Here is a 27983-nt window from a genome sequence, read left to right on the forward strand (position 1 = left end):
CTGCTACCTAACAGTACATTGTCCAATGACTATATAGTTTTTCCCCCTTTGCTGGTGAAAATGCTGGGGGCGGGGCGCCTGCATTGCAGATACACAAACCCTTTAGCTGATCTGAAACCATGATGGCATCACCTCTACACTTACTTAGCTTTGCTTGCCATGTCTTGCAAAGTCACACCAGTTCCGCTCCCTCCAAAGTGGAGACTTTTCTTTAAAATCACACCGCTGTTTAACTTCCTTTCTGCTGTGGATATTTCTGTCTCCAGCTTTGGTCCCTCTCTTCCTCCGCAGACAAAGTCAGACTCCCCCATAAATTCTTGTTAGCTGACAGACGCAGATGAATGTGCAAAAATAACGTCTAGTTTTATCAGTTCTTTCTTCTTTCTTTTTCTTCCCCTTGCCTACTATTTGTATATTAAGTAATACTCTAGGGATGAGACCAAGGGGATTACTTCCCAATTCTACTCTCATTCTCTATCTGGCAACTGGTCTGATATTTGCTGTATCCGAGTCCCAAGAAACAAACAGGATAATTTGTTATGATTAAATTTACTGCACATCATTATTATGGTCTGTTCATTATATATTCACCCAAGTACTAATGGACCCAGCCAAAGCGGGAGGAGAATCCGCCCGTGGGAGCTGTGTGAGGCCACTCCAGCAGACTTGCCCTCCCTGAAACACTTACCCTGGAGGAAGGGTAAACTACTGGTGTGCGGCTACCACCACCTCCCCAGTAGTTGGACACAGCACACCATGCTGTGACAATGTCCCTGCACTTCTGTGAGCACAGTGAGGGTGGTCTAGGGGCATGGCTTGGGGAGGAGCCAAATTTAGTCTGTTCCCTCCTGGCCATTGGTTGCGTAACCCTGGCAGCTAAAGGGCAGCATAGGACTAAAGAGCCCAATAGAGATGGCAGGGAGGCTTTTTCTTTTTGCAGGCCTCCCCACACTGCTGGGAAGCCTCTTTGGAAGAAGTGGGATGGCATGGCTGCAGTGCAGCCAGCTTCCTGGCCATTTAGATGGAGCTTTATGTTTCCCCCTCCTTCTGATAAATAAACAGAAATATTGGTAAAGTTACCTGAGGCATTTCCAGGCCTGGATCCTCCAAGTCCAATTCCAAACTTTTCGTTTTCCTTGCCTGTAACTTCCTTTCCAGCTTTTCTTCAGGGTTAGTAGGTAGCATATAACTCATGCAATGGAGAGTCACAGATTTTCTCTTTAAAAAGCTTCACGTTGACTACATGGGATTCTTCTTTCTTTGGGGACTTTGAAATAAAAACAAAATATTTATTGACAATTGCATTTCAAATGTTTGTTTGAACATTTCTGAATGAGAGAAGCTCATATCACCTATTGTATAGGATTCCGCTGAAACAAGTTGAGATTGTCAGTTTTGGAAATTTGCAGGTTGCATTTCTGATACAAAACTATATCATGGTTAAGATGACATGAAGTAACTACTGCTGTAGCTTAGTGAGAAAAAGTCCCCTGAGATGGACGTCTGAATGAACCAAGGCACACCAGCAAGTCAACAAACACCAGGCATTATCTGAACAGGAAAATTCAGTGGCTGGAAATCCCACAGTGTGAGAAGCTGAAGCATAATCATTTTCGACAAGTGATAAATGACAAAATTGTGTCAGCTTAGTTAACAAAAGAATATATTTGGTACTTTGAAGAATATTTGAACAACTTCATTAAGGTGCAAGCTGCTTCAATAAGACAGAGAGATTTACCCAAAAGGAGACTACTTTTTTCTAGGTGTGCTATCAAGAAAAAGAAAGTGTTGTTTTACATTCACATCTAAGTTACAAGAATGTACTGTAATTTTTTAAAAAATTGTGGAGTTTTTTTTTAGACAGGTCATCCTCTTTTTGAGTAAATAAGTCATGGTACAACTCAGTCTGCCTTCTCCCAGGCATCAACAGTTATGGTGAATTAATTTTCCAGCCTTGTTCCTCACACTATATATTACAGTCATATTTCAAGGCTTTAGATCACTGGCTAGACATTCTCTGTAACTTGAGCAAATTGACAAGAGAACAGGGGATTCACAGGTATACTTGAATTTGCTCTTTGAACTTTCCCTGCAATATCCACACTCTTCCATCTTTTTGCTATCCATTTGCTATCCACAGAAAGGTGTTGACAAAATATTCACCACACTCAGATTTCAGCAGTCACCTGATCAGCTTCATGTGTTTGGAAGCTGAACTGTACACAGAATTTTGTGTTTTACTTTCATCCTCAAGGGTTAACCTTCCTTCAACTGACAGTAAAACACTTAAGTGTGCTTCTATCAATGGCCCTGTTAATCCAACAACAAATATTTGAGTTTAATTAAGGATTAATTTTCCTAACCACTCCAAAAACGCCAAGGCAATATTTTCAATAAATCCTTTATCTTAGCCTCTACTGTACAGCTTTCTTTCCCAGCATGCCAATACAGAACTCTCTGAGAAACGTTATGTCAGAAATATAGTAACTTAATCCTTAAGTCACCTGAACTACAAACATAATCACCTGAAGTATTTATTCAAGTGAGTGCTATATCTCAGGGTAAATTTCCATCTAGAACTAAAAAGTTTGGTATGACAGTTTAAAATGGTATCTTAACATTTCAATATGCTTTCTAACATAGGAATAAGCAATTGTGCTCTTAAGAGAAAGTACGCCTTAAAACAGAAATTCTCAATGTGCCATGAGAAAATTAAATCCTCTTGTGAATCAAAGTATCCACCCACAGGAAAGACGCTGTCCCAACCCCGGGTCTCTGCATGATTCATAATGCTGGGTTTGTCTCAGCAGCCAGCCAGTAATTTTGCCACAACTCTGCATCAGATGCAATAGATGGATTCAGTTATTCACAATGCAGAAATGTAACACAATTACAGTGCTCGCTTCGGCAGCACATATACTAAAAAGAAATGTATCACAATTATCTGCTTTCAGAGGTAATAAAAAACAAACACAGTAACTCCTGCAGAATCACAGCAGGGAAGGGAGGAACCAGCTCTTAGTTTTCATATTTTAAAAACACTATCCTTATACATAATTGCCTAAGGGATAGAATGTCCAATGATGAACCCTCAGCCAATGGGTGTGCAGGACTCATGACATTCCGTCCCCACCCACCTTCCACCAACCCAGGGGCCTCCCCTGCCCCAAACAATATGGGCCACTCTCCTGGAGGGAAGAGAGGGGTCCCTTGCCCTTCCTCCCCTCTTCTTGAGCCCATTTTATTTTAATTTAAATGGGCTTTAGTGCTAGTATAATAATAAAGCTTTTGGAAGTATGAATTAAGTATGGAAAATGCCTCAAATATCAGTATTACTATGACAGGAGAGGTTTCCTGATATGAACATTTACCACTCTTTATATGCCATTAAAGGTTTTGTATTTGTTGATATGAACATTTCCCGCAAAAATTTGCACTCATTACCAAAGAAGAAATGCCAGTGAATAATGTTTCATGTTTTCAGTAAGTCAATTTTTCCAGGATCTCTGCATACATCCTCCATTTGAACTAAAGCATTAATGCTGGATCCAAAATTTCTAGCTTTCAATTTTATTCCAACAAAATTGATGTTCGACTTTTTTGGCAGATTGCCTCAAGGCAGCAACAGTACAACCCTTCAAAACACCATGAACAGCAGGATAATGCAAAATAACATCTACATCTACGGAATAACCCACTCAAAGCTGTGGAGTTTCACAATGGGTTGCAACAATGCATTTGCTTATTAGTTACTCTAAAAGCAAGAGCTCTAATTAAGCTGAGCCAATTAAATAAGTCCCTTTAATCCTTTACCTTTTCATGATGAGACCTTGGGGTAGAGAATACCATTGGGCCATTTTAAGACAACTTTCTATGCTGGTATAAAGATGGCATGTTTATAAATGAAGGCTGACACACCTTCCATTTTAATATTCTATTTCTACTCAGCTACACAGCCTGGGCAGGTCTTGTTATTCTTCTTTTCAAGGAATGGTTAAACATTGATGTTGTGAGCTTTCAAGACATACATGAATTAAAGTGGGTCCCAAAATATGACCCAAGCAGCAGACAAGAACATGGAGTCACAAATGGAGAGTGGGCCTGATTTTCACCCCGACAACTATTTTATCAGCTTTGCAGCTGAGCTCATTATAAATGCTTTGACTAGTTTGTGGATTGCCATTCATCTCTTGAACCTCAGCCATACAAAATCCTCTACCCTGCAGCATTTCATCTTGCATCACCAATATGATCACTTCATGTAATGGTCATTCTCAAGCATAATTTTATACAACTACCACATTCCTGCAATATTCTTAGGATCATGAATTTTACCAAAGTATTCACTTAAGGACTGTTCTCCCTCAAGAACATCTGCCTATGCAGAACACTGAAGACTATCTGAAGCTCAATGGCTTGAAGGGAAGGATTCAAGCTGGGACAAATGGGCAATTTCAATTCTAAACAGAAGTTATGAACTAAATTAATTGTATGCAATTTAGCAGTTTCTACTGAAGACATAGGGTGGCTTTACAGTTTCTAGAACAATCACATTTGCCATTGGTACAAATTAATCCACGAGTAAAGGAGGAACAGATTTCTGACCTACAAGCCTGAGAGCCATAGTTAAAGGCACAGCAAAGGATACTGGAACGTTAAGGTAGAACTTTACACAGTTGCTCTTCTCTATGGAAAACACCTCCCTTCTTGCTAATTCATGGGATCCCCTATATTTTCTGTTGTAATCTTTGTTCCAGCCCAATATTTCTGTCAATATAAAATCTGTGAGAGGCAGGAGGACTCACAGATTTCATTTGTAATCATTTTTCCATAGGATGCATGTCAGTAATTGGAATAAACTTTCCAGATTTTTAAACTCAGTTTTATAGTATTATAGATAAAGTCAAAATGTAGAAAACTGTATAAAATGAATGCACACATTATCTTTCCCTTCCTCTCAGAGAAGTTCCAAACTACATTTTAAATTGAGAGTTCTTATTTAGAGTTTGGCAACTGGCATGAGAGCTTTTAAAGGTATGTTCCTTGATGGTCAGGAAGAGCTTTCGAAGGAATTCTGGCAGGTTCTGTTCCTCATGCAGAGATGAAAAGGCTTGTCAAAATTTTCTCTGCTGCACACTGCTAGCAGACACAGAAGCCTTATCCTTCTTACATCTAGATACCAATGCACCTAGATGCATGCGTTCCCTGTCAACCTTGTAGCACAGATTTTGCCCAACATTCTACCTGAATCCATCGACTTAACTTTGCAGCAACATCCTAGTCCAGGGGTGGCCAATCTATGGCGCTCCAGATGTTAATGGACTACAATTCCCATCAGCCCCTGCCAGCATGGAACATCTGGAGTGCCATAGGTTGGCTACCCCTGTCAGTCCAACTGCTACATCCAGGTAAAATCACCATCTAGGGAAACAGAACCCCTTTTGCTGGCTTGTTTCGTTTCTCTTCCTTTTCCCTCCTAGACTGATAGGAAAGCAACAATTGCAGCTTCTTGCCTGATTCTTGGGAAATCCCCTATGTCTTTTTTGGACTAGGTGGCACTGTATAAGAAAACTTCAAATACAACACTTTGAACCTTACAGGATACCAATGAAACTCTAGCCTCTCTAGTCTCTATCTGTTAAATTCTTACTACCTTCACTACTGTCTTCCAGAAGTTGGCTTTACAAACTGTGAGAGAGGTGTCTGTAAAAATCCCTGTTTCTGTCTGCTGCCTTATGTACAGAACATTTTAGAGTCACGCCAGACTTCAATGGCACAAAAGAATCAACCACTCTATCGACAGCAAAAACCATTTTGGCATTCCAGACCATGGTGTCAAATTATGAAAACTGTTTCTGATTATAAGTGTGTCTTTTATACAAAAAAATTATGCTAACAGACTCATTAGTTATTCAGGAATCCTTTGCTTTTCCCATGTTATATAAACATGTTTGAAAAACGCAGCTGGTTTTACAGTCAGTTACCTTTGACAAAACTATTTTAAACCCGATGTGATCACCACAGTCAACAAAGTTCTGGGTGTTGTGGGTTTTTTTGGCTGTGTGACTGTGGTCTGGTAGCTTTATCACCTACTGTTTCACCCACATCTATGCTTTGGGAGGGGGAGAGGGAAGGATAAGTCCTGTTCCACCTGCTCTGCTAACTCCGCAAACCAGATCTGCTTCGGTCAGAAGTACACTCTGTCGGCTCTGATATGATCTTTGCCAGCACCCTTGACAGCAGTGGGAATATGGGGGAGATGTAGAACAGGGACCCTAACCAAGGTATCTGAAAGGTGTACCCTAAAGATAGGGGATGCCTCCCTGCTAGTGTGCAAAACCTCTCTGCCTTTCTGTGTTCCCTTGTGGCAAAGAGGTTCACATCAGGTACTCTCCATCTTCAAAAAATGGGAGTCAGATATTTGTCCTGAATGGAACACTTGTGATTGGCGAGGAATTGTCTGCTGAGACTGTCTGCTAATGTACTGAACTTCGGCAATATGGGTTGCACATAGCAACAGTCCCTTGTCCAGAGCAATCTGCCATGCTGCAACAGTTTCCCTGCACAGGGAAAAGCAGCCTGCTCTCCTCTGTCAGCTGATGTAGTAGACTGCACTTGAACTGTTGCACTGGACCAACATCATCTTTTTCTGCAGAATATTTGAGAAGGTTATGGCACACCTTATTGCGTGCAGTTCTAAGGCCCCTTCCGCACATACAGAATAATGCACTTTCAATCCCCTTTCACAATTGTTTGCAAGTGGATTTTGCTATTCCGCGCAGATGCAAAGTGCATTGAAAGTGGACTGAAAGTGCATTATTCTGCATGTGTGGAAGGGGCCTAAGATGTTGATATGCAAGTTATCCTGGTCACCCTTCTAATGACTCTGGATTAACCACTTTAAGCAATGAGTGCCCCACCCACTATTGGAAGCATCAGTGGTAAGCACAACATCAGAGTGCCAGTACCCAAATGGGTGACCTTGGAAGAGATCTGTCCCACCAGTGAAGACTCTGTATTACTACCTGGGAATGGAAACATGTTTATGCTGAGAATGTGAAAAGGGGTCAAAGGACCTAAGAAACTTCTGAAGTGGTGTCATATGAAAAGGTACCTGGCTTACCACAGCTGTGGTTGAAACCATTACACCTCATAACTTTTGGATTGATCTGACTGATTGTCATTTCAGCCTTCTGAAAGAATGGATAGTAGTCTGAATAGTAGAACCCCTAGTGGGAGGAAGCAAAGCCCTAGCTCCCCTGGATACAAGGACCAAACCTATAAAATCAATCTTCTGAGTGGGTGTCAGTTGAGACTTGTCCCAGTTGACCAGAAGACCAAGCTCTTAACAGGTATCTAAAGTATGTAGAGTGTGAAGGTGTAGAGGATCCTCTAACTAGGCTATGGCCAACCAATCATCAAAGTATGGGTAAATAGAGCATCCTAAAGTGTGTAAATAAGCTACTAGGAAAGTCATGCACTTTGAGTACCCTGGGTGCTGCAGCTAAACCAAAGAGAAGGACCATGTATGGGAAGGCTCTGTATCCACAACAAAAGCTTAAGAACCTTCTACGTTGAAGATTAATTGAGATGTGGAAATAAGCGTCTTTGAAATCAATAACCACAAACCATGTGCCCTCAGTTAGGAGCTCCAAAACCATAGGAAGGGAGATCATTTTAAATTTAGAAACAAGTATTTATTCAGTTTTGTTAAACCCAGGATGGGATAAGTACCCCCATCCTTCTTTTCAATGAGAAAACCAGTAGAATAGAAACCCACACCATGTTGAACTAGGTCAATTTCCTGAATTGTCCCTTTCTGGAGTAACTCCTGAATCTGGGTTGACAATTCCAGGAACAGGCTGTCACATGCTGCACTAATGTCAAAACACTGTGGAATCCAAACAAACTCTAAACAGTAACCAAAATGCACAGTCTGCAGAACCCATACATCCTGGCACACACTTTCCCGGACAGGAATGAAATAGGACAACCTATCCCTGAAACAAGGCCCTACGAGTAGGACCTGTAGTGATAGTCAGAAATGTGACTCCTGAGGCTGTTGATCCTTGGGAGAGGGATTATGGCCCCTTATTTGGGCCTAGATCCTACCTTTTCCCTCTGAAAGGAGGCTGGCTGGTACTGCCTGTAATTGGGATACTGACGTTGGACCCGAAAGGGTGGGAAATGTGGACCTCTATAAAACAGGTAATAAAGCCCTGCTTTTTCTGCTGACACTATGGGACAGAAGATGGTGTGACTCCCACAAATTTGGCAGTTTGATGGCTCTTCTTCATCACCGCCAGGAATCTGTCGATTGTAGAGGAAAAAAGAGTGGGCCTCTCAAAGGGTAAGTCCTCAACCTTTGTCCTGGTTTCAGTAGGTAGAGCTGTGGTTCTGAGCCACATACGCCATCTAAGAGCCATTGCAGTAACACAGGCCCTGACTGCAGACTCTGCCACAAGGTGGCCCACATTGATCTCTTGCTTGGAAGCATGTATCACCTCACATTGGATCTGGCCAACACTGGAGTGCAAGTCAGCAGGCATACATTCAAGAAGTGGGGAAAATCTCTCCCACAGCGCGAGCTGGTAGCCTCCTGTGACAGATTCCAGGGCTCCTGAAAACAAAGAGTTAACCTCAGCAGTTTCCAATTGGATGGTGAGTAGAGGGCCAGTATTTCAGTTAGTGCTGCTAGAACTGTGGTGACTGAGAGAGTGAGAGAGCAAACTGCTCCATTCTCTTGGCTAAAACTTATCACTGTGTGAGGGAAAATTCAGACAGAAAAGGCTAGTCTGATCTGAGTCTCCCAAACAACAGTCTAACACTGAAACCACACGTGATATTTATAATCTCTGGGGAGATACACTGAAGCAAATAAGCTAGGAGGATTAATTACAGTTAGTATTGGAGTGGCAGAGGATTTCTTCTGAGAGGGCTCATAAGGGGAAATCCTATTATTTTTGTCAGCGTGTAGATGGACAGATCTGGTTAAAGGTTTCCCTTAATCAGTGTTAAGTCTGCTGATAGTTTTACCTGAGGGTAAACAGAAATCACACACCAAACAGAGGTAGGAAGGAGTTCTAAGAAAAACAATATAAATAGTCTCAAAAACCTGAATTTAAGTATATGTTATTTAAAAAATTAACATCTTTTGGAAAGCACCGAGTTCAAAAGCAGATACTTGTAACATCTTGCAACTAAACTATAAACGGAAAGTGTTAAAGCAAGTAAGCCATAATTTTATGTAAATACTGCCTAATAAACATAACCTGATTTTATTTTAGTTACTTTGCCAAGCTTCTTTGTTATTTTTAAATAAATTATTCTAGTTCATCTTTTCTCTATTAAAAAGCCTCTGGTACTTGTTTTAATTTCTGATAAGGAAAAGAGTCACTCTCCTGCTTTCTGGGTGGTGCCTTGGAATCTGAGTATAAGGAGCCCACTCTACTGTACATTTATTTTTGGTTTAAAGGTGGGAAAACAATTAGATTTTCAATTAAAACTGCTCACATGCTACATTTTAATAAAGAACCATACTGAAAGAGCTGCTCAGCGGCTGAAGGAAGAGGTCGTTATAGTTTAGGAGGGAAAAAAATCTCCTTGGGGCATATGAGGACAGAGGATTTTGTCTGAAAATTTGCAATCCTAAAACTGAGGGCTGCAGCAGAATAGACCTTCCTTCCCATTGTGAAAGCTCCCTTTCTCTGCCAGCATAAATTGTTGGCCAGGTCTCTGTTTGGCTTGTAAATCCTCAGTCACAATGGAGGACGGAGAAAGGTGGGTGGCAAGGTAAGGTAACTATACTGCCCCACTACTTTAATGTGATTCTTTAAAAATTCTCTTTCTACAAGTTGCAGGCGTGAAGGAAGGCTTCTACAGGATAGGAGCTGCAAGATCAACCAAGCCATCCAAAATATGGCCATGACCCAGGACAGTCATTGTACAATCTGCTTTAAGATCTCATCCCTGAACCTCGGGTCTGAGGTAGAAATATCTGTGTCAAGGACCTGCTGACTACACAACCTAAGATCCTCACTGGGGGAAATCTGTGAAGGATCACCCCCTTTTCATCAGGTGAGGTGTCAGCCTGGCTGTTGAATCCTCCATATGCAGAGTGTTCTACTTCCCCTTCTTTTTGGTGCAACTCCAGTGTCTGACCAGGGTAAGGGCTCTGTTCCGAGGTCAGTGTAGACGTAGTAGAAAGTCCTTAAAAGTTCACACATTCAGACATCCACTGCTGCCATTACTTGTGGGGCAGAGAGGGTTGAATTGCCGGGATTCAAGGTTGGAACTGATGGATCCAAAGCACCAATACCAGGGGTAGGTACAGTTCTAGCTCTGGATTGGAGAGGTACAGTTCCAATGACTCTGATTGGAGTGAAGGAGTTTTAGGTGGAACGATAACATCAGCTTCAGTGGGTCTATCCAAAGGAGTCAACTTCTTGGCGCTCTTAGAATCTTTAGAACACTCCTTTTGCTTGTCTACTGATGCAGACCTGATAGTCACCGATTGAAGATTTTTGTGGTTCCCAAGGGTACTCACCTGTGAAGGGTCTTTCTCATCTGAGTGGAGGCAGGAAAAGACCTTTTTCTTCCTCTTCCTGTTGGAGTGGGAACACCCCCTTTCCTCAGTTTAGGAACTCTGAAAGCAGTAGCCTGTAAATGACTAAGAATTTAACCTTAACTTTAAACTTGGTGAGAAAAGATGAGGAAAGGGGTTAACATGAACTCATCCAAATATGCTGAGAATGAGGAACAGAAAAATCAGAACAATAAAAAACAATAGCATTAGTGAAAGATTGAACTGCACGCAAGGTTTGAGTTCTTTTGTCTGGGTTCTGTGATAGAGGAAGAGATCAATATACGGTTGGGTGGAATCCTGAGCTGAGGACACTATCTCAATGGCCCTACTGTCAGCCTGAGACTGGATCCATCTGAGAGCGAATGGTTGATAGCCTTCCTCCCGCTAGAAGGCCACTGGCTTCATACCTTGCTGGAATTGTTGTCATTAATGGTTTTGTCAGCTCTGTAGGGAACATTTGGCCAAAGGGTCCCTTTTGAAACTGTTGCCATGGCTGATTCCAGGAAGCTCTTTTGAAATCCTGGTGAAATCTGGGGAGGGTGTGCTGAGAACGAAAGGACCGCTGACTGAAAGGTCTTCTATCCACATCACTTAAGACTTGTCCTTTGTCTCAACCAGGATGCTGCCCAGAGCTTTCCTGAACAGCTCCCCCTCTTGGAAGGGGTAAGCTGAGCCAATATTCTTAGAATAAAAGGTCTGCTTGCCATGCCTGGAGCCAAAGGAGACAACTGGTGGCCGCGGTGGAAGCCATGGTCCTGGTCGCGAAGATGAGTATGTCCAGGGTAGCATCTGCTGAGAAGGCCGCTGCTTGTAGCAGACAACTGGTCCCTTCATGCAGGCAACTGTCTCCCTCTGGAAGGAGCTGAAGGATCTTTCATGTCCATACAATAGAAGCCCAGCTAACTATGGATGCAGTGGAGGTCACTGATTGCCATAGTAAGGACTTCATGAGACTTTCTGGTGGCAAGGTCAGCACGGTGATCCAGGCTATCTTTAATGTGCCACCTCTGTCCTCAGAGACCAGGCCAAAGGATTGGAGGGTGGCCACAAGAGCATCCACTAGTGGGACCTGCACAAGGGGGTGATACATACAACTGTTAAACTGTATTAGAGAACTGCCTATTTGCCATGGGTTTCTTCCACTCAGATCTCAGCCTATTCTCAAAAAAGAGAAGAAAGGGAAACACTTTTTTCTTGGAAGAGCCTTGGGGGTGGGATTACTTATCTTCTGTAGTTTTAGATTTTGTGTCTGGATCTGAGGTCCTCTCCCTCATCGTGACCCTGCATATGCAAAGCCATCATGCACTTTGATGAGAGTATTGGTAGTTTTCTGATCTAAAGAAATGTGTCTCCTCCTCTGTAACCTGGGAGTGTCTCCCCTTCCTCATCAATTATCCCTCTTCTCTGAGTTCAGAGTCTCCCTCAGACACTGGTGATGGTGCCCTGGATGGGCTTAAATGTTTTCTCTTTGAGGAGATTTAGTAGCCAAGACTTGCCCCCCTGCTGAATCAGCCCCTCTGGGATTATGTTATCCTCCCCCCTGATTGGGCTAGAAGCTCTTCTAGAGGGGGGAGGGGGAGAGGTTTTGTGGTCTGGAATCAAGACCAGGAAAACTGCATAATCAGATAATTGACTTGCTCTTTAAGTGTTTCCCGGAGGCAGGAGAGGGAAAACCGGGTGAGTACATCACCCGAGTGAAGAGCTGATTGAAAAGCATGGTGTTGAGAGTCTCAAGACTCCTCGCTCATGTTGTGGCCCTCTGGACATCTGCCGAGGCCCTCGGAAGTGAGGGAACAGCTAGAAACGCTGGCGGTGGCTATTTTGCAGCATGTCTGGTCTTTCATGGGCATGGGTGGTAAAGCAGCCATTGAAGCATTTGGAGTCGACAGGACAGCAGCTGGTGGCATGCCCATGGCATTTCAGGGTCTGCCAGCTTCCAGGGGGCAATCCATGTCCTCCTTGGACAGTAGGTCTGAGTCAGAGCCCCTCTGCATGTTTAGGCAAAATGGAAGAATTTCCTTCGAAGAGCAGATAAGGAGGCAAGGGAGACCTCCTGACAGGAGTTAGACAAGAGGGACAGACTGGGCAGAGAAGGAAAGGATAGAAGGAGAGGGGATGGACAGTCCAACAGGAAGAGGGAGAAAAAATTCATTTACTGCCTACCGACTGGATGGTGGGAAACACCCACAAGATGTCCTCCAGCTCAGGGGAGAACTGATGGAACAGAGGAGGCCTGAAGATGCTCCAGGATCAGCACCAACTGAGCTGATGAGAGCTGCACAGGGGTTAGGGACCAGTAACGAAGAAGACTCTTTGCCAAATAGCAGCCTTAAGTCTGAAGGCTCTGTTGGAGCAGGCTTTGGAGGTAAACTTCTCGCAAATAGCATATTTTGCCACATTTTGAGTTTTCCCCAGGCACATTAAACAGAGATCATGCTTGTCTGGCAACTGAGCACGTCGCCTTAAACACTCCATGGAGGGTCAGTAGAAGGGGGTAGAAAATAAATTCCGCTAGACCAGCAGAAAAAGCAAAAACCTCGCAAAAATGTTTAAAATCTCACAGGAAGAAGAAATGGATCACTAATGCTGCTAGATGTGACTGCTCACATTGGCAACTAAAAAGAAACTGGAGGGAGAGGGAGCACAGCTCTCCAAAACACATGACAATTTAGGATGGAAGACGTCATCAGCGTTCTGGAAGGAGAGGAACCCCCTCCTGTTGCTAGTCTTGACCAAAAAAAATCTGCCATTTGGCTGGCCTGCACAGTCACAGTCCCCAATGTAGGACTGCACTGGGATGAAAATGAAACCATCTTACTGGGACATGCCTCTGAAGATGCCAGCAACAGATTTGGGTGAAACATTACAAGCCAAAGCTACCAGAACATAGCCAAACAGCCTGAAAAACCCACAACAGCCAGTTTTCTGTCAATGAAAGTCTTCGACAATATGAAGTTTAATCTGTATCCCTGAACATTTTTGTTAGGTGGCCTATTTTTATTATGAAGTACTCTAGCCCCCAGCATTGCAAAGGAAATCCTGAAAACATACAGGTAAGTGGATTGGGGGGTTATGGCATAAAAGCAGCTTGGTCATACTGCATCAAACACTGGAGTATGTTATCAGAAACACCCCATTTTTAGTACAAGCAGAGTAGATTAAGTAGTAAACCTGTATCTAGACTATACCATGCCACATTGTGCATGAAATACTGCATGGCTGAATGTTTCTTTATAAAAAAAACTGTTGCACAAAAAAAACCCCAACCTTAGTACATGAGAACAATGACTAGTCTAGAATTCTTATTCACTGAAATTGAAGTTCTTTATGTGCAGGGATTTGTGTCTGGAATGAAAAGTATTTAGTTACATTTCTCATTTGCTGTCTGGAAACAAGTTTTCCATCTGCCATGTTGTGCTTGTACATGAACAAGCTAGAACAGCATTTCCGTTACATTCATGCATAAACTTGCTTCTGTCAACTGCTGCATTTCATCAACTGAACTCTTAAAAATATGCCACAAGGTTGTATTGCCATATTTTTAGGAATTTCTCAATTAATGAAATGTGGCAATTTGTGTAGTAATGTCCCAACGGTTCTGACTACTGAACTGGTATATGTAGTATGTGTTTGCAAAGTGCCATCAAGCTGCAGCCGATTTATGGCCACCCCATAGGGTTTTCAAGAGATTAACGGAGGTGGTCTGCCATTGCCTTCACAACTGCGAGCAACTTCCTTGGTGGTCTTCCATCCAATTACTATCTTAAGCTGATGCTGCTTAGCTTCTGAGATCTGCCAAGATCAGGTTAGCCTGGACTAGAATAGAATAGAATAGAATAGAATAGAATAGAATAGAATAGAATAGAATAGAATAGAATCTTTATTGGCCAAAGCGGCGATTTGAGGACGCACAAAGGAAATTATATAAGACCGGTGCATATGCTCTCATTATTACCATAAAAGAAAAATGCATTTTGTCAAGAATCATAGGGTACGGCGCCGTCGCCGGGGTACAGAGCAGCCAATTGTCATATAGAATTCACAATGGCAATCAGGAAACAAATCAGTAGTAATAGAAAAGCATAAAATGTAAAATCATAAAAATAAAATAAAATAAAATAAAATATCCTTTGCACAGGCTATAATCCTTTACCAGTCATAAGTGGGAGGAGGATAGGTAATAGGAATAATGTAAAAAGTAATTTGCGACAATTATATAATAAGTATATAATAATGGTTGTTTAACGATATCTGAAGGAATTATTTGTTTAACAGAGTGATAGCGATGGGGAAAAAAGCTATTCTTATAATCTAGTTGTCTTGGTGTACAGTGCTCTATAGCTTGACGTTTAGAGGGTAAAGAGTTAAAACAGTTCATATTATCCAGGATGCGAGGGGTCAGTACCAAAATATTTTCACAGCCCTTTTTTTGGCCGATGCACGGTATACGAGTCCTCAATGGAGAGCCGGGTTAGCAGCAATTGTTTTTTCTGCAGTTCTGATTGATATCTACGGGGAGTCTGTAATGATCTTGTTGGAGTTGCAAGAACCAAACCACACAGTTATAGAGGTGCAGATGACAGACTCAATGATTCCTCTGTAGAACTGTATCGGCAGCTCCTTAGGCAGTTTAGAAGGCTTCCTGAGTTAGCGCCAAGAAAGAACGCATTCTTTGTTATTGCTTTTATGATGGCTTATTTTGATATTAGGTGACCATTTGGGTCATGAGATATGATGGAACCCTAGAAATTTAAAGGTCTCTACTATTGATACTGGCGCTGTCGTGTATTGTGAGAGGAGGTAGGATGGGAGGGTTTCTCCTGAAATCTACCACCATTGCTACGGTTTTAAGTGTGTTCAGTTCTAGATTGTTCCAGTGAGCTACGAGGCCTAGTTATTCCATTTCCCTGTCTGTATGTAGTTTCATCGTTGTAATGAATGAGACCAATCACTATTATATCATCTACAAATTTCAGTGGCCTAACAGATGGATCGTTTGAGATGCAGTCATTAGTATACAGAGAGAAGAGAAGTGGTAGAAATTACACACACGGCCTTAGGGGGCCCCTGTGCTCATTGATACAGATGTTTTTTTACAGCTGCACCTGCACTGTTTCCTATTATCTGTTAGGAGAAGCTTGGCGATCCGCCACCAGTATATCAGGTGCTGCTAGCTGATTTTAGTTTAGTTAGAAGAATACCATCGGTCTGATAGTATTGAAGTGCTGAACTAAGAGTCAACAAAGAGGACCCTTGCACTTTTAGGTCTTTGGCGATTCAAGATGCTGTAGGATATAGTGCAAAACCATAATAACAACGCATCGTCTGTCGATCTGTTTGCTTTCGGTATGCAGAATTGCGAGGGGTCCAACAATTGGATCTACCATTGATGGTTTTCAAATGGTACATGCGCTAGCCTTTCAAAAGTTTTTTCATAACTACAGATGTTAGAGCAACTGGTCTGTGATGCGTTCAGTTCCTTGATGGAGAGCTAACCCGGCGCTGGGGCGATAGGCGGTGGAGTGTTTGAAGCAGAAAGGAACGGCACATCTAGTATTGATTTATTTGAAGATTTGGGTGAAAATGGGAATTGCCAATTGGACAGCACAGAGCTTTTAACGGCAAAGAAGATTGTTATCTTGTCTGGGCCTGGAGTGCTTTTCCAGGCTTCTGTCTGTAAGAAATAGATCACTTGCACTTCCTTTTCTGAGATCACCAGGGGTTGTAAACCCAATGAAATGGAGTTCAGTTGGCAGGAAGTTTGGCTATTGTTGGTGCGTCTGAGATGATAGAGAGGTTGTGGAGAAAGGTGACTGTAGATTGTTTTCAAACCTACAATTACACTGCAGAACACATTCCAGGTCGTCTGCCGAAATTGCTGATTTCCTTCAGCTTGGGAAGGTGGTTTGCACTGTAACCGGTGATATTTTTGAGAGTTTTCCACATGTTTGCTGTTTACGTTTGGTGGCTGATTTTTTAGCTTTTCAGAGTAGTTTCTTTTTGCTGCTCTGATCTCCTTTGTTAATAATACATTTCTGGCCTGATTATACAGCATTCTATCACCCTTTCACCTTTAGGCCTCTCTTCTTTGGAGCAGCGTAACACCTTAAGTTTAGCTTCTTGAACCAAAGGTTTGTTGTTACTATATAGCGCGGATTCCTGGTTTGTCACAAAGAATCTTCACAGAAGCTGCCATATGATGTTACAGTATCTGTGAGTTCATCCAAATCTGCAGAGGTGTCTTTAAAAATATTCCAGTCTGTACAGTCAAGGCAAGCCTGCAGCTTTAACTTTGCCTCTTCAGTCCAAGTTCTCACTGATTTAGTTATTGGTTTTGTGGCTTTAAATCTTTGTTTGTAAGCAGGTACAAGGTGAATCATGCAATGATCAGAATGGCCTACAGCTGCTCGTGGTAAAGACCGATAAGCATCTTTCAGTGTTGTATAGCAGTGGTCTAAGATATTCTTGCCACTGGTGGGACAGTTGAAATTTGACCTCCCCAACCGTGAGGCTTACAAGGACTTCTTTGGGATCAACCCCATCAGCTCCTTCAAGCTTCTTGCTCAGCAGTGTTCTTACATGGGAGGCTGTTTCCTGGAGAAGATTGAGAGGGCCATCACCCACGAGCTGCCAGACCTCTTGGGGAGCGTTGGCTTGGGGAAAAAGCCCAGTGTCCTCTCCTGTGACACGACGGGCTGTGGGGAAACTCCCAAGAACCGTTACAAGAAACATTAACGGGCTGTTCCACACAACTGCCGGCTCCTTTGCTCCCGTTGGTGAATGATTTTATGTCTTATCTGTCCAAGACTATCACCTGCAACTGAAATATTCCTGGCATATCACAGATGGTAGCCCAGGGCAGAAGTCTAAAGGGTTGAAATAAGGCCAATTTGCAGAAAAGGAACATACACAATCCAAAGATGAAAACTGTGAGGTGCAAGGGAGCGAGGAAGAATGGAGAGAAAATGGGAGGGACACAAGAAGACAAAACAGAAGCTCAGGAACCAAATTATATGTTTAATGGCATGCAAAAGAGTAGTTGACTCCTGTTCTTCTAAAATAATGTGAAGCACTATTTCATGAGGAATTCAGAGCAGAGAAACATTATTTATTTGTGGGGGTTTTCTCATCTTCTAGTTATCTATCAATTGCTTTTCTTCAGTGCTTTTGAAAGGGGAATTTTAAAGCAAACCTACCTGTTTTATTTTTAAAAGAATTCTAACACTCCATAGATTAGGATTAATAATAAATTGAAAAGTTATCAGGCTTCCCTCAGGCTTTTCTTCAACAGGCTTGATCCCAACATATAAGGAATGCCCATGTGGTTGAACATTCCCTCACGTGTACCACCTGAATCCTGAGGTGGTACAGTCCCACAAACTATGCACCATGAGTTGATTTTGAGTGCAGAAGTAGTATTCTAAATGCAAGTATATGATGGATTTATATATTCCTGCAATTTTATTTGCTTTACGTTTCCCACTAACCCGTTCCAATGGTAAAGCAGCTGGTCCTCAACAGGATCTCCAGGCCATCAACTGCCAAAATAAAGTCTTTTCACATACTCCTCCTAACAAACAAGCAAGGAAATCTAGAAACATAGTCAGTCAGTTGCCTAACTATGGTTGCCAATTTCCTTCTAGATCCAATTAAAGCCTTTCATAGACTAAGATCTACCAAACTCACAAATTTAACTCAGGCTGAAAATACTTGCAACAAATAAAGGCCAATAAAGTTCCCTATAAGCAGTAAAAAAGATGGGTAACTCAATTCAGATGGAGTGGGAAATGCACATAGGGAGCAGTGGAGGGCCACATGAATGTGTCTGCCCCCTCCACTGGCCCCTGCCAGCAGAGGACGCAAAAGTTCTGATGGCCAGCAGCCCCTCAGTTCCACAATCCAGAAGTCAGGCTGCCACAAAATAGTGCTGGTGTCCATTCAGATGTCCGGCTGGGGGCGGGGGGGGGGGGCATTCCCAGGGGTGGAAATGTTAGTAGGCTTCAACTATCACGGAGCCCTTCGGGGGTGGACGGTATACTAAATTAAACGAACAAACAAGCAAGCTAGTGTTGCAGCCCAGGAATGCTGGTTACCAGACCTGCAGACCAATCTAACCCATGGGGCAATTTTGGTGGAGGGAGGGTTTTTTGTGTTCCCTCCCCTCTGCACTGCCCAAAGCCCCTTTGGAGGTGGCGCAGCAAAGCCTTTGCTGCACCACCTCCAGCTGCTGAAGTGCCCCCCCCCCCCCAACTCAATTGCACTGTTGTGGATGATGAGACCCAACCACCAATTGGGCCACACAGTATACAGAAAACCAACACACACAGACCAGTATTTACATAAAAACTCCAATCATCATCCACAACAGAAAAGAGGCATAATCAAAACTCTGACAGATCGTGAAAAATGAATTTGTGAACCTCATCTCCTCCCTGATGAAATCAATCATCTAGACTGGGCTCTGCAGGCTAATGGCTACTCCACTACCGAAACCAGAAGAGATTTAAGACCAAGAAAACCCCAGTGGACTGAGGAGAAACAGCCCATCACAGGAAAAATATTTCTGCCATACATCAAGGGAATCACTGAATCAAAATGGGAAGCTAGTGAAAAAAGCATTGCACCTGCAGGCCATCTTCAAGCCCACCAGGAAAATATTAGCCAAATGCTACACTCAGCAAAGGACAAGAGAGACCCCCCCTCACTTCTGCAGGAGTATGTTGCATCACTCTGCATTTGGCTTCTGTGGAAAGGTCTACATAAGAACCACAGCGCAGCATTCAGACCCATTATTAAGGAACCACGAAAGATTTTCGACCTTGTATCCTGAAAAATCTGCAGTTGCAGAACATGTGTTAAACAAAACTGGACATAATATTTTATTTGAGAACACTGAAATTCTGGACAATTCAGAGGCTTACTATGTCAGACTGCACAGGGAGGCCCTTGAAATTCACAAACACCAGGACAACTTCAATAAGAAAGAAGAGACGTTAAAAATTAGCAAAGACTGGCTCCCAGTACTTAAAAAATAGACTGATAACCCCACCCGCAATACAATGCACTCAATCACACCTTTGCATAGCAAGTTCCACACAAACACTGAATGATCGGTTCCCCACCCTGGGACATGGACAATATACCCCACTAAACTTTCCGTTCTCACTTAGACACAGTGTGAAACAGACTTTTCTCTGTGATACACCTCTAAAGATGCCAGCCACAGATGCAGGCGAAATGTTAGGGACAAAACCCACTAGACCACGGCCACACAGCCCGGAAAACCCACCAGAACCAGTGTGATATAAGTGTTTGATCGATCAACATTTACTATGATCAAGAGATCATGCAACATCAACAGCACAATTTACATAAACATGTAAATATACAGAGATTACAATTCTTAACCTTATTGTGGTGCAATTAACTCTACATAAAAGTTATTAAAATATTTTGAATGTCTGCTTTCTTATAGTGAAAAGTCTCAGTATAGAACTTGGCCACTTTAGAGGTGGTCTCACTGGAACAGTGTGTGAGGAGGAGATATGCATAGAATTTTCCAGATCTTCCTGGGAACATAGACTGGGGTGAGAGATGTGGAACAATGTCCTTCCACCAAAGCTTCTTCTCAGCCATGCATGCGGGGAGGGATCCCGGCATCTGGACATGGCCCACCCACCCTAGCAGAGGGAGAGGGAGGGGTGCCATGCAAGGGAAGGGGAGGGATGGCATGCAAGGGGAGGGATTTATGTATTTATTTGGCTCCCAAGAACCCAAGATGGCATCCTGCTAAGAGGGAGAAGTCAAGAAGTTGGATTTTATTCTCAACCACATGCACCCAACCTGAATGCTAGCTATCCAAAAGAATTAAAGATGTGAATCCGGATGGGGTAAGGTTTGGCTTGAGCCAAAAACATATAGGCCGTTTCCGCACGGGCAAATCATGGCGGCCTGGAGACGGTAAAAACACCGTCTCCAGGCCGCCATTCGCACGGGGGGCGCAGCTGCAACGCAGCGCCTTCAGCGCCGCCGAGCCGGCCTGAAGCCGCAGCGTTCGAAGCTTCAAGCGCTCTTTTGAAAGCGCGCTGGGCGTAACCCTCTGCCAGCCCGGCGGCGGCGGCTTCATGCCGCTTCCCCGGCACTCACCTTGTCCCGGAGCGTACCGTCGGCGTGCGCGAGGAGGGCGGGACGCCCCTCATAAAACCGAGCGGCGCTGCAGGGCGAGAGGTGGTATCCCCAGGCCTCGTGGCGCAGGCACCAAAGAAATTTCGCCAGTCGTCTTGTTTTGGCTCCGCGTGGCTGCCAGCCTCTTCCATAGGCCGTCGATGGACAGTCCCAGCTCTTCGAATTAGCGAAGCGCCCGATAGCCGTTCTGTCGCGAGGAAGCGGCGCATAAGCGTGATATCCTTCACGGTTTCAAGTGACACTTGTCCAGATTTTTTTCTAAGATTTGCATTTGGTGCCCAGCAAAGAACACGAAAAACTGCTTCCAAGGAATAGACGTCTTTGCACAAACAGATCTGTGAACCATACGGGAGTTGGGGTGTCACTTTGCCTTGGAAGATTTAAATTACATGGGGAATATTTCTTTCTTTCTTTAGCCTTTATTTGGCATAAATACATGGGGAATATGTACGCTCCCCTTCGAGTAGAAAAATCTCAGAATACTTGAAGCACTCTCAGTGACCTGGGTCATCGAAGCCCTCTGTAAACCTGGCAATTGAAATGCTATGCCTAAGTATTCAATGACATTCACCTGTTTTATGTCGTGTCTGCTGATCTGCCATGTATGTTTAACATATCTCCAGGTAAAGATTAGAATCTTGTTCTTTTGGAAATTTAATATTAGTCTGGTTGTGGTGGGTTTTCCGGGCTGTGTGGCTGTGGTCTGGTGGATCTTGTTCCTAATGTTTCACCTCCATCTGTGGCTGGCATCTTCAGAGCTGTATCACAGAGGAAGTCTGTTACTGTGTCCAGAGATAAAGAAGGAATCTTTGGGCCTGTGTGTCAGCATGTCCCAGGGTGGGGAACCAATCAGTAAGTGTTTAGGTGGTAGAACTTGTTATGCAAGATGTGGTTGATAGTATTAACAGCATGGGTGGGGCTTATCCGGTCTCGAATTGATCTACTTCAGTCCTAAAAATTCCAGCACAAATTGCTGGGAATTCCCTTTCCTGCATACTGAGCATACAAGCTGGGTTATAATTACAGAGGTTAGATTTATCCTCCTTTTTGAATACTGAGAGAATGATGGCTAGGCCCCAATCAGCGGGGATTCATGTTATTTGGTTAACAGTTGTAAAAAGGATGGGTAGCGCCGTTTACCCACACCCCTCAATGTTTGTTTTATCAATTCTAGAGGAATCATGTCACACCCTGGAACTTTCCCTAACTTGAACTGAATTTCCTAACTTGAATTAGCCTCTTTACTTGTTATTGTGACTGGGGGCCAAGGAGGAAGATTTCCTAAATCAATAGGAGGTAAAATATCTTGGAAGCTTCTACCTGAAATGCACCTGAAGCCATATGACAGAAGAAAGAGGAGTCTTTAGATCCAGAGTGCCCGTTGAGCATTTCTTTTTTATTTAATTAGCATTTTGTATTGTCATTTTTGAGCTTGTACCTCAGGAATTCTACTGGAATATTATAACACACTCATGGTCAAACCAGGAGTTCAAGATATGTTCTACTATTGGGCAGTCATTACAGCCTCTTGCCAGCACCCGTGTATTGGGAATAATGCTGGATAACAGAGTTGGGTGATTGTGCCGTAATCATCTTGCCATGCATCTAAGTAGACTTGTTGGAATAAAGACAGTCTGTACTCATTTTCCTAGACCAGGGGTCTGCAACCTGCAGTGGGCCCTTTCATAAGCGGAAAGTGATAACAGAGTACATGTCAAGAGCTGCAATTCAGATGGAAAATTCTTCACAATGCACTATTAATAAGGTACAAGAGAAGCCATTTCATGTCTATAATCTGCAGCCTGTCAATAGTCCCTCTTGCACTGACATGAAGAAGTACCAATGAGCCAGTGACTTACCTAATACTTGCAAAAATCCTTGTGCCTTGCAGTGAGTGTCTGCAGTGTTAAAACATGATAAAGAGAAGCAGTGTAATTCCAGTTCACACAGAACCTTGAGACCCATGCTTCGTATACATTGCTAGCGGAGTTAGGTTTGAAAATAGCTAGTAGTCTGCTCACTAGTGGTTAACAAGACTCTTACAGATTGGTGGCTGGTGGTGCGATATGATCGGAGGCACGGTTTTGGAGCATGAACTGGTAAAATCGATTGAAATAAAACTGTGGCATCATATAGCCATACTTATGGCAGACAACCCATCAAAAAGTTTGTGCACTAATAACTATTACAAGCTGTTTTTTATTGTTGGTGTAGGGGTACTGAAAGTTCACATTCTGTGTTTTGTATATATGAACTGAAAGCTCTTCAAATCTTTGCAGCTAGGACACAAGAAGCTGGAAGAAAGACACTAACTTTCTACCATGTCAGACAACAATGTCAAAGGCAGTTGGAGGCTGTTCACCCTTGACTCCAACAGCTTGACTCGGGCTGATTTCACACAGCATACTTATAATGGTTTGTAGTCGTGATAAATGAATCCATTTTCCTGTTTACCTATTCACATGTGTCCTGTGCAGGCAGGCAGGCGTGCTCTCTCTGTCTCTCTCGATACATCACAAGCTGGTGTGCTTTCATATGACACACCAAGAAAGGGCAAGACTAAACAGCACATTCAATTGCAAGTACTGATAATGAAAGCAGGAAGGAAAGATCACAGCAAGGAACCAAGTAATGCAGAGTCTCACAACAAACAGCAACAGACCTGCCCTACACCCTTTCTTTCAGTTTTAGAAATTGCAGTATGTCATGTAGAAATGACTGTCTGACATGACAGAGAAAAAGACGTGAATTAACAAAGCAGCAACTTAAAATTAGGCTAGATCTAGAGGAAAGCAGCAGCAACTCTGAGAAACAATGAAGTACCTAGACAATGTTGTTTTTCTGATGATATTTCTTATATTCAGTTTCTAAGATGTGCTTATGTAAAAATGTGAATGGATTCCAACACGCCTTTTTATTTTAAATGCAATATGTTATATAACATTTGACACAGTTCATAAGAAATCTACTCTACACAAACATTTACAATAAATCAGGGCTTGAGAAATCCTATGTGGCAGGGCACCTAGAAATTTCATTGTGTTGCTTAGTATTTTGCATAATTATTTATAGTACTGTTGAAAATACTAGGTACTACAATGAAAAATTTCTAGGCATCATGGCAATCATCTTTGGAAGACTTATCTTATCACATCAGAATAAGTTTTGCTGTAGGACATAAAATGCATGTGAATGAAATTTTTGTCAGTACTTAATTTCGATATTACATTTACAAGATTCAGTGGTGGTAGATCAATTTATTTCCTAATTTATTTCTGTATTAGCTTCAATATTAAATTAAATGGAAATTTGTAAAGCAAAAATTAAGATATGAGAAATTAGGGGAAAGTAATATTAGGTATGGCCTGGTTGCCACACTATCTCAATCTCCTCAGATTTGGGAAGCTAAGCAGGATCACCAAGGAAGGCTGGAGTTACGATGCAGAGGCAGGCAACAGCAAACCACCTCTGAAAGTATCTTCCCTTGAAAACCCTTCTGGGTTGCTGTCACTTGACAGCACTTTCCATCACCAATATCAGATTTTAGATATTAGCTTTTGTGATGTGGTGATAACATTCAAGGTTTACCCCATATTTATTTAGCAGCTTTGTCCTTAGCTTAAAACTGAGAAATGTAAGGTTTGGATTAGCAGTTTTATTAGTGCATAATGAGTAGAAACTATGGTCAAAAAATGTGCCAAAATAAGTCACAGGTCTGAAGGGCAAAGAAATTTGTCAAAGACCTGCCATAAGCCATTTAAAAGGAGATGGGGGTTACACGTCTCACCTCAACGAACTGAATAGAAAAAAAAACAAGTCTTTGACGCAAATTGAGAGAGATATTCAGGAGAAGAATCTGCCACTTCGAGCAGCACTCTGCTAGAATCAAGTATTTCTAGAACGATGCCAGAGTGACACCAGCCGAAGAAACCATCACATCCAAGAGCTGCAGCTAATTACTTTTTCTTTAGGAGCTGTTCTTTTTCTTTAGGAGCTGTTCTTGTTCTTAGAAGATTATGTCACCGTAGTAAACTCAGCCAAACTACGGCACACTTGCCACTCCCCCAAGTACAAGCAAGAAAGCACAAAGCAAAAGAGAAGGGATTGCAACTCCCTTGACAGAAGGAAATCTTGCAGATAGACAAACGTTTCTCACATCACAAATATGAGGAATTGTTTGCAGTTGGCATAAAGGCGAAGTCCTTTCACATGTAGAAAATCTATGCCTAAAGACCGACAAAGGAGAGAGAAATCGAAACTGCCACTAGATATAGAATGTGCTCTCTATCAACCCAAGGAGGAAACAACAAGTGCAGAAACTGACTTAATACAACTGGACCCCACAGCGTTCATCTGTCTGATCTTCCCTACTTTGGCAAGGTTCTTCTTTTGTTTTATAGCACTGCCACAAAAGTATAACTGGATCAAACAACACGGACAGAAGTTTCCTTCATGCTGCCCAAACGGAGAACTGCCCAATGCTTCTGTTGGCAAGGGTCAGATTAGAATTATTGTTATTATGAATATAATAGAGAGCTGCCTCTCTATCCTAGAGGTTCCGTTACAGCCCCTCCTAGGCCAAAGGGCAGGGAACTCTTCTCCCCTCAAGCCAGAGGGAAGAAAGAGGCAAAGGTTCCCAATCACAGACAAATAGTCTTACTCAGGAGATAAAAGCAGAGTTTATTTCTAAGCCAGCACAGATCCCACCTAAAATGAGAGCTGCTTGTGTGAACTACGAGGAAAGGTCAGGGGTTTTTAAAGGAAGTCTCTTTTAGGGTACATCAAAGCAGGAGTCACATACATTGCAAAAGATTTAGGGTTGCAGCAAATTATCCAACGTCAAACATTTGGTGCAAGTTCCCAAGCAAGCATTTCTAGCAAAAATTGAATGTAGGAACAGTTATCTATTGCATCCTGGCTTCTCCAGCTATCACCCGTGTTTATGGTACTTCTTGTAACAACAGTAAAAGGTCATCAAGTTCCTGAGAGGCCAGGAGAGGAAAAGAAAGGGGCGGAGTGTTTAGACATTCGGAGTTGTTTATGGCTATCTCTGCATAGCGGAAAGGAGTTATCTTCCAATATCTAACAGTAAATTAGCCCTATGGGCTGAGGGGCTCCCTGTCTGGGTAATTTGCTAGGAATACAATTAGCCCACAACCTAAAAGAGCAGTGGGAGAGATCTATCTAAGCCATACTACCATATTGATATCTTTTATATTGTATTTCTTTAGAAGCATAATTTCTAGTTCTTCAAGCGTCTGCTCACAAAATCCCCCCTTGGTGATATTGTCGCCTGGAAGGAAGGAACCTGAGGGGAGACACACTAAGCGAACCAGAGTTCAGTGTTGCGAAAGCTGACGAGGGTAGGGGTAAGAAGTTGCCCGCGACCAGGAGCCACATGGAGGTGGAGAGGGCGATTGGTTTATAGGAGTGAGGCTGGAGGCCTGAGTGGATATTACTGCAATCAGGGGACGACCATTTAGACCCGGTGGAACTGGCCTTAATGCAGTTGTAGCGGGCGTGCAGCAAGAAAGAGGCAGCAAGGGGTAGCACATTGGATGCAACAACAAAGGCAAACAACCCCAATGCCACAATTATGAGTATGATTGGTACAAACATTCCCCTTAGCCAGGCCGAAGCGGTTGGCGAAGCCAATCCAGAGGCATGATTCCAGAGGTCTGTCTGGGCCACCTGCAGCTCAAAGGGATGCACAATATCCTGTAAATCATTAATATTAGTAGTAACATTCCCCTCCATATTTATGTACAGGCAACATTGTTCCCCAACGATGGCATGTTCCTCCTTGTTGCGCACTCAGGACATCTATAGCTGCAGCGATTTTGTAAAAAAACCATATCAGCGATAGAATGCAGTTCAGTTTCGGAGCCGAGGAAAGGGCCTGGGCTGTGGCCTGGAATCACTGTATCAATGATGGCAGACATATTCCTCACTGCCATTTCCAATTCTAATATTACCCCAAATCACGTGGAAACAAAGTCACATGCGGAAAAAGGTTGCCCACACCAGGATGGAGTTTAGCCTACCAGTGGGTTGTGCATACTATTTCTCTGGGAATTGCTCGTCCACCCTAGGTTCAACACTCTCCTAGGTGAGATAGAAGTCTCCCTTTTTCTAAGTCCTAAGACAGCGGTGCCAAAAGAACAGAGACCAGACCAATCATGGTGTATTACATACAATCCCACCTGGTACCACAGATAAAGAGAACAAACCTTTCTCGGCAAAGCAGCAATGAGGCTCTCCTTTCTCTAGGAAACTTTGGAAACTAGCTGTTGTGGCAGAGTTGGATCTATCTGCTTGTTGGCAGTGGGGGCTACACATGTCTGAAGGGCGGTGACCCATCCAGGGGTAGGATGCAGGACATTGGCTGTACGCTTCCCGAGACCCAGTAACTGCATTATCTTTCTGAGTAAGTCATTATATGTCTTGGCCGTAGACCTCAGAGGAATTACAGAAATGTGGATCGTATATGGTAGGGGTCTGAGACTGTGAGATACCCACTGTTTGTGGTTTTCCTGGGGGAGCTATGACAGAGATTTCCCCTTTTCTGGGATCCACTTTCCGAGAAGTTAGTAAATGTAAGAATGGTATCACATAGGTGATGTGACAGAGAGCCCATAGTCAAATCTTCACCTCCCTGTCTCTGCCAAACAGATAGAGAGCAGCCGGACCTTGTCCAGTCAGGATGGAGGTGGTATAGATCTCTCTGCCACCATCAGACCCCGAGGCGGTTGAATGGTGTCAAGCACTTCCATTCCTCAGGAACATTGGCCCATTTCCACCTGTTTAGGGACCTTCAGGGGCCATCCACATGATGATGCATTATACATCCAGCTGAAAGCCCTTCTGAAAAGAATGCAAAACCACCATAATAGGGTCTTGGCTATGTGATTATAATGTGCCCAAGAGTACCTGAAGTAAGGCCATCTGGGTTTTATAGCACAACCAGCAGTCTGAGAGATTCCCAAAGTCAGCCAAACTCTGCAGAAGGTTCCGTAAGAAATTGTTCCAGAGGAGCTAGCTCCATGTAATAAGGAGTCCAAGGCAAACCTAAAGACAATAGGGGTCTTGAGGATACTCCAAAGGTGTCCAGGCTGCATTAGCGGTGAGATGGAGTTCTTTTACTAGGGACAGAAAGAGGTGTGGGGGCGGTTACGAGGGTACACACAAACCCACAGGAGTATAACTCAGGGAA

The 27983-nt window shown here is 43.1% G+C and overlaps 1 protein-coding gene across 1 annotated transcript in view; it reads right to left on the reverse strand.

Annotated features, from left to right (window-relative positions):
• Positions 1–27983, reverse strand: part of CREBRF (CREB3 regulatory factor) — a 55578-nt gene that overhangs the window by 17752 nt on the left and 9843 nt on the right. The window contains exon 2 of the mRNA XM_048489950.1: positions 1081–1267. Within this exon, the coding sequence (XP_048345907.1) occupies positions 1081–1194 (114 nt within the window). The 5' untranslated portion in view covers positions 1195–1267. The remainder of the gene's footprint in view (positions 1–1080; positions 1268–27983) is intronic.

The sequence above is a fragment of the Sphaerodactylus townsendi genome, linkage group LG03 (assembly GCF_021028975.2).
Source record: "Sphaerodactylus townsendi isolate TG3544 linkage group LG03, MPM_Stown_v2.3, whole genome shotgun sequence".
NCBI lineage: Eukaryota > Metazoa > Chordata > Lepidosauria > Squamata > Sphaerodactylidae > Sphaerodactylus > Sphaerodactylus townsendi.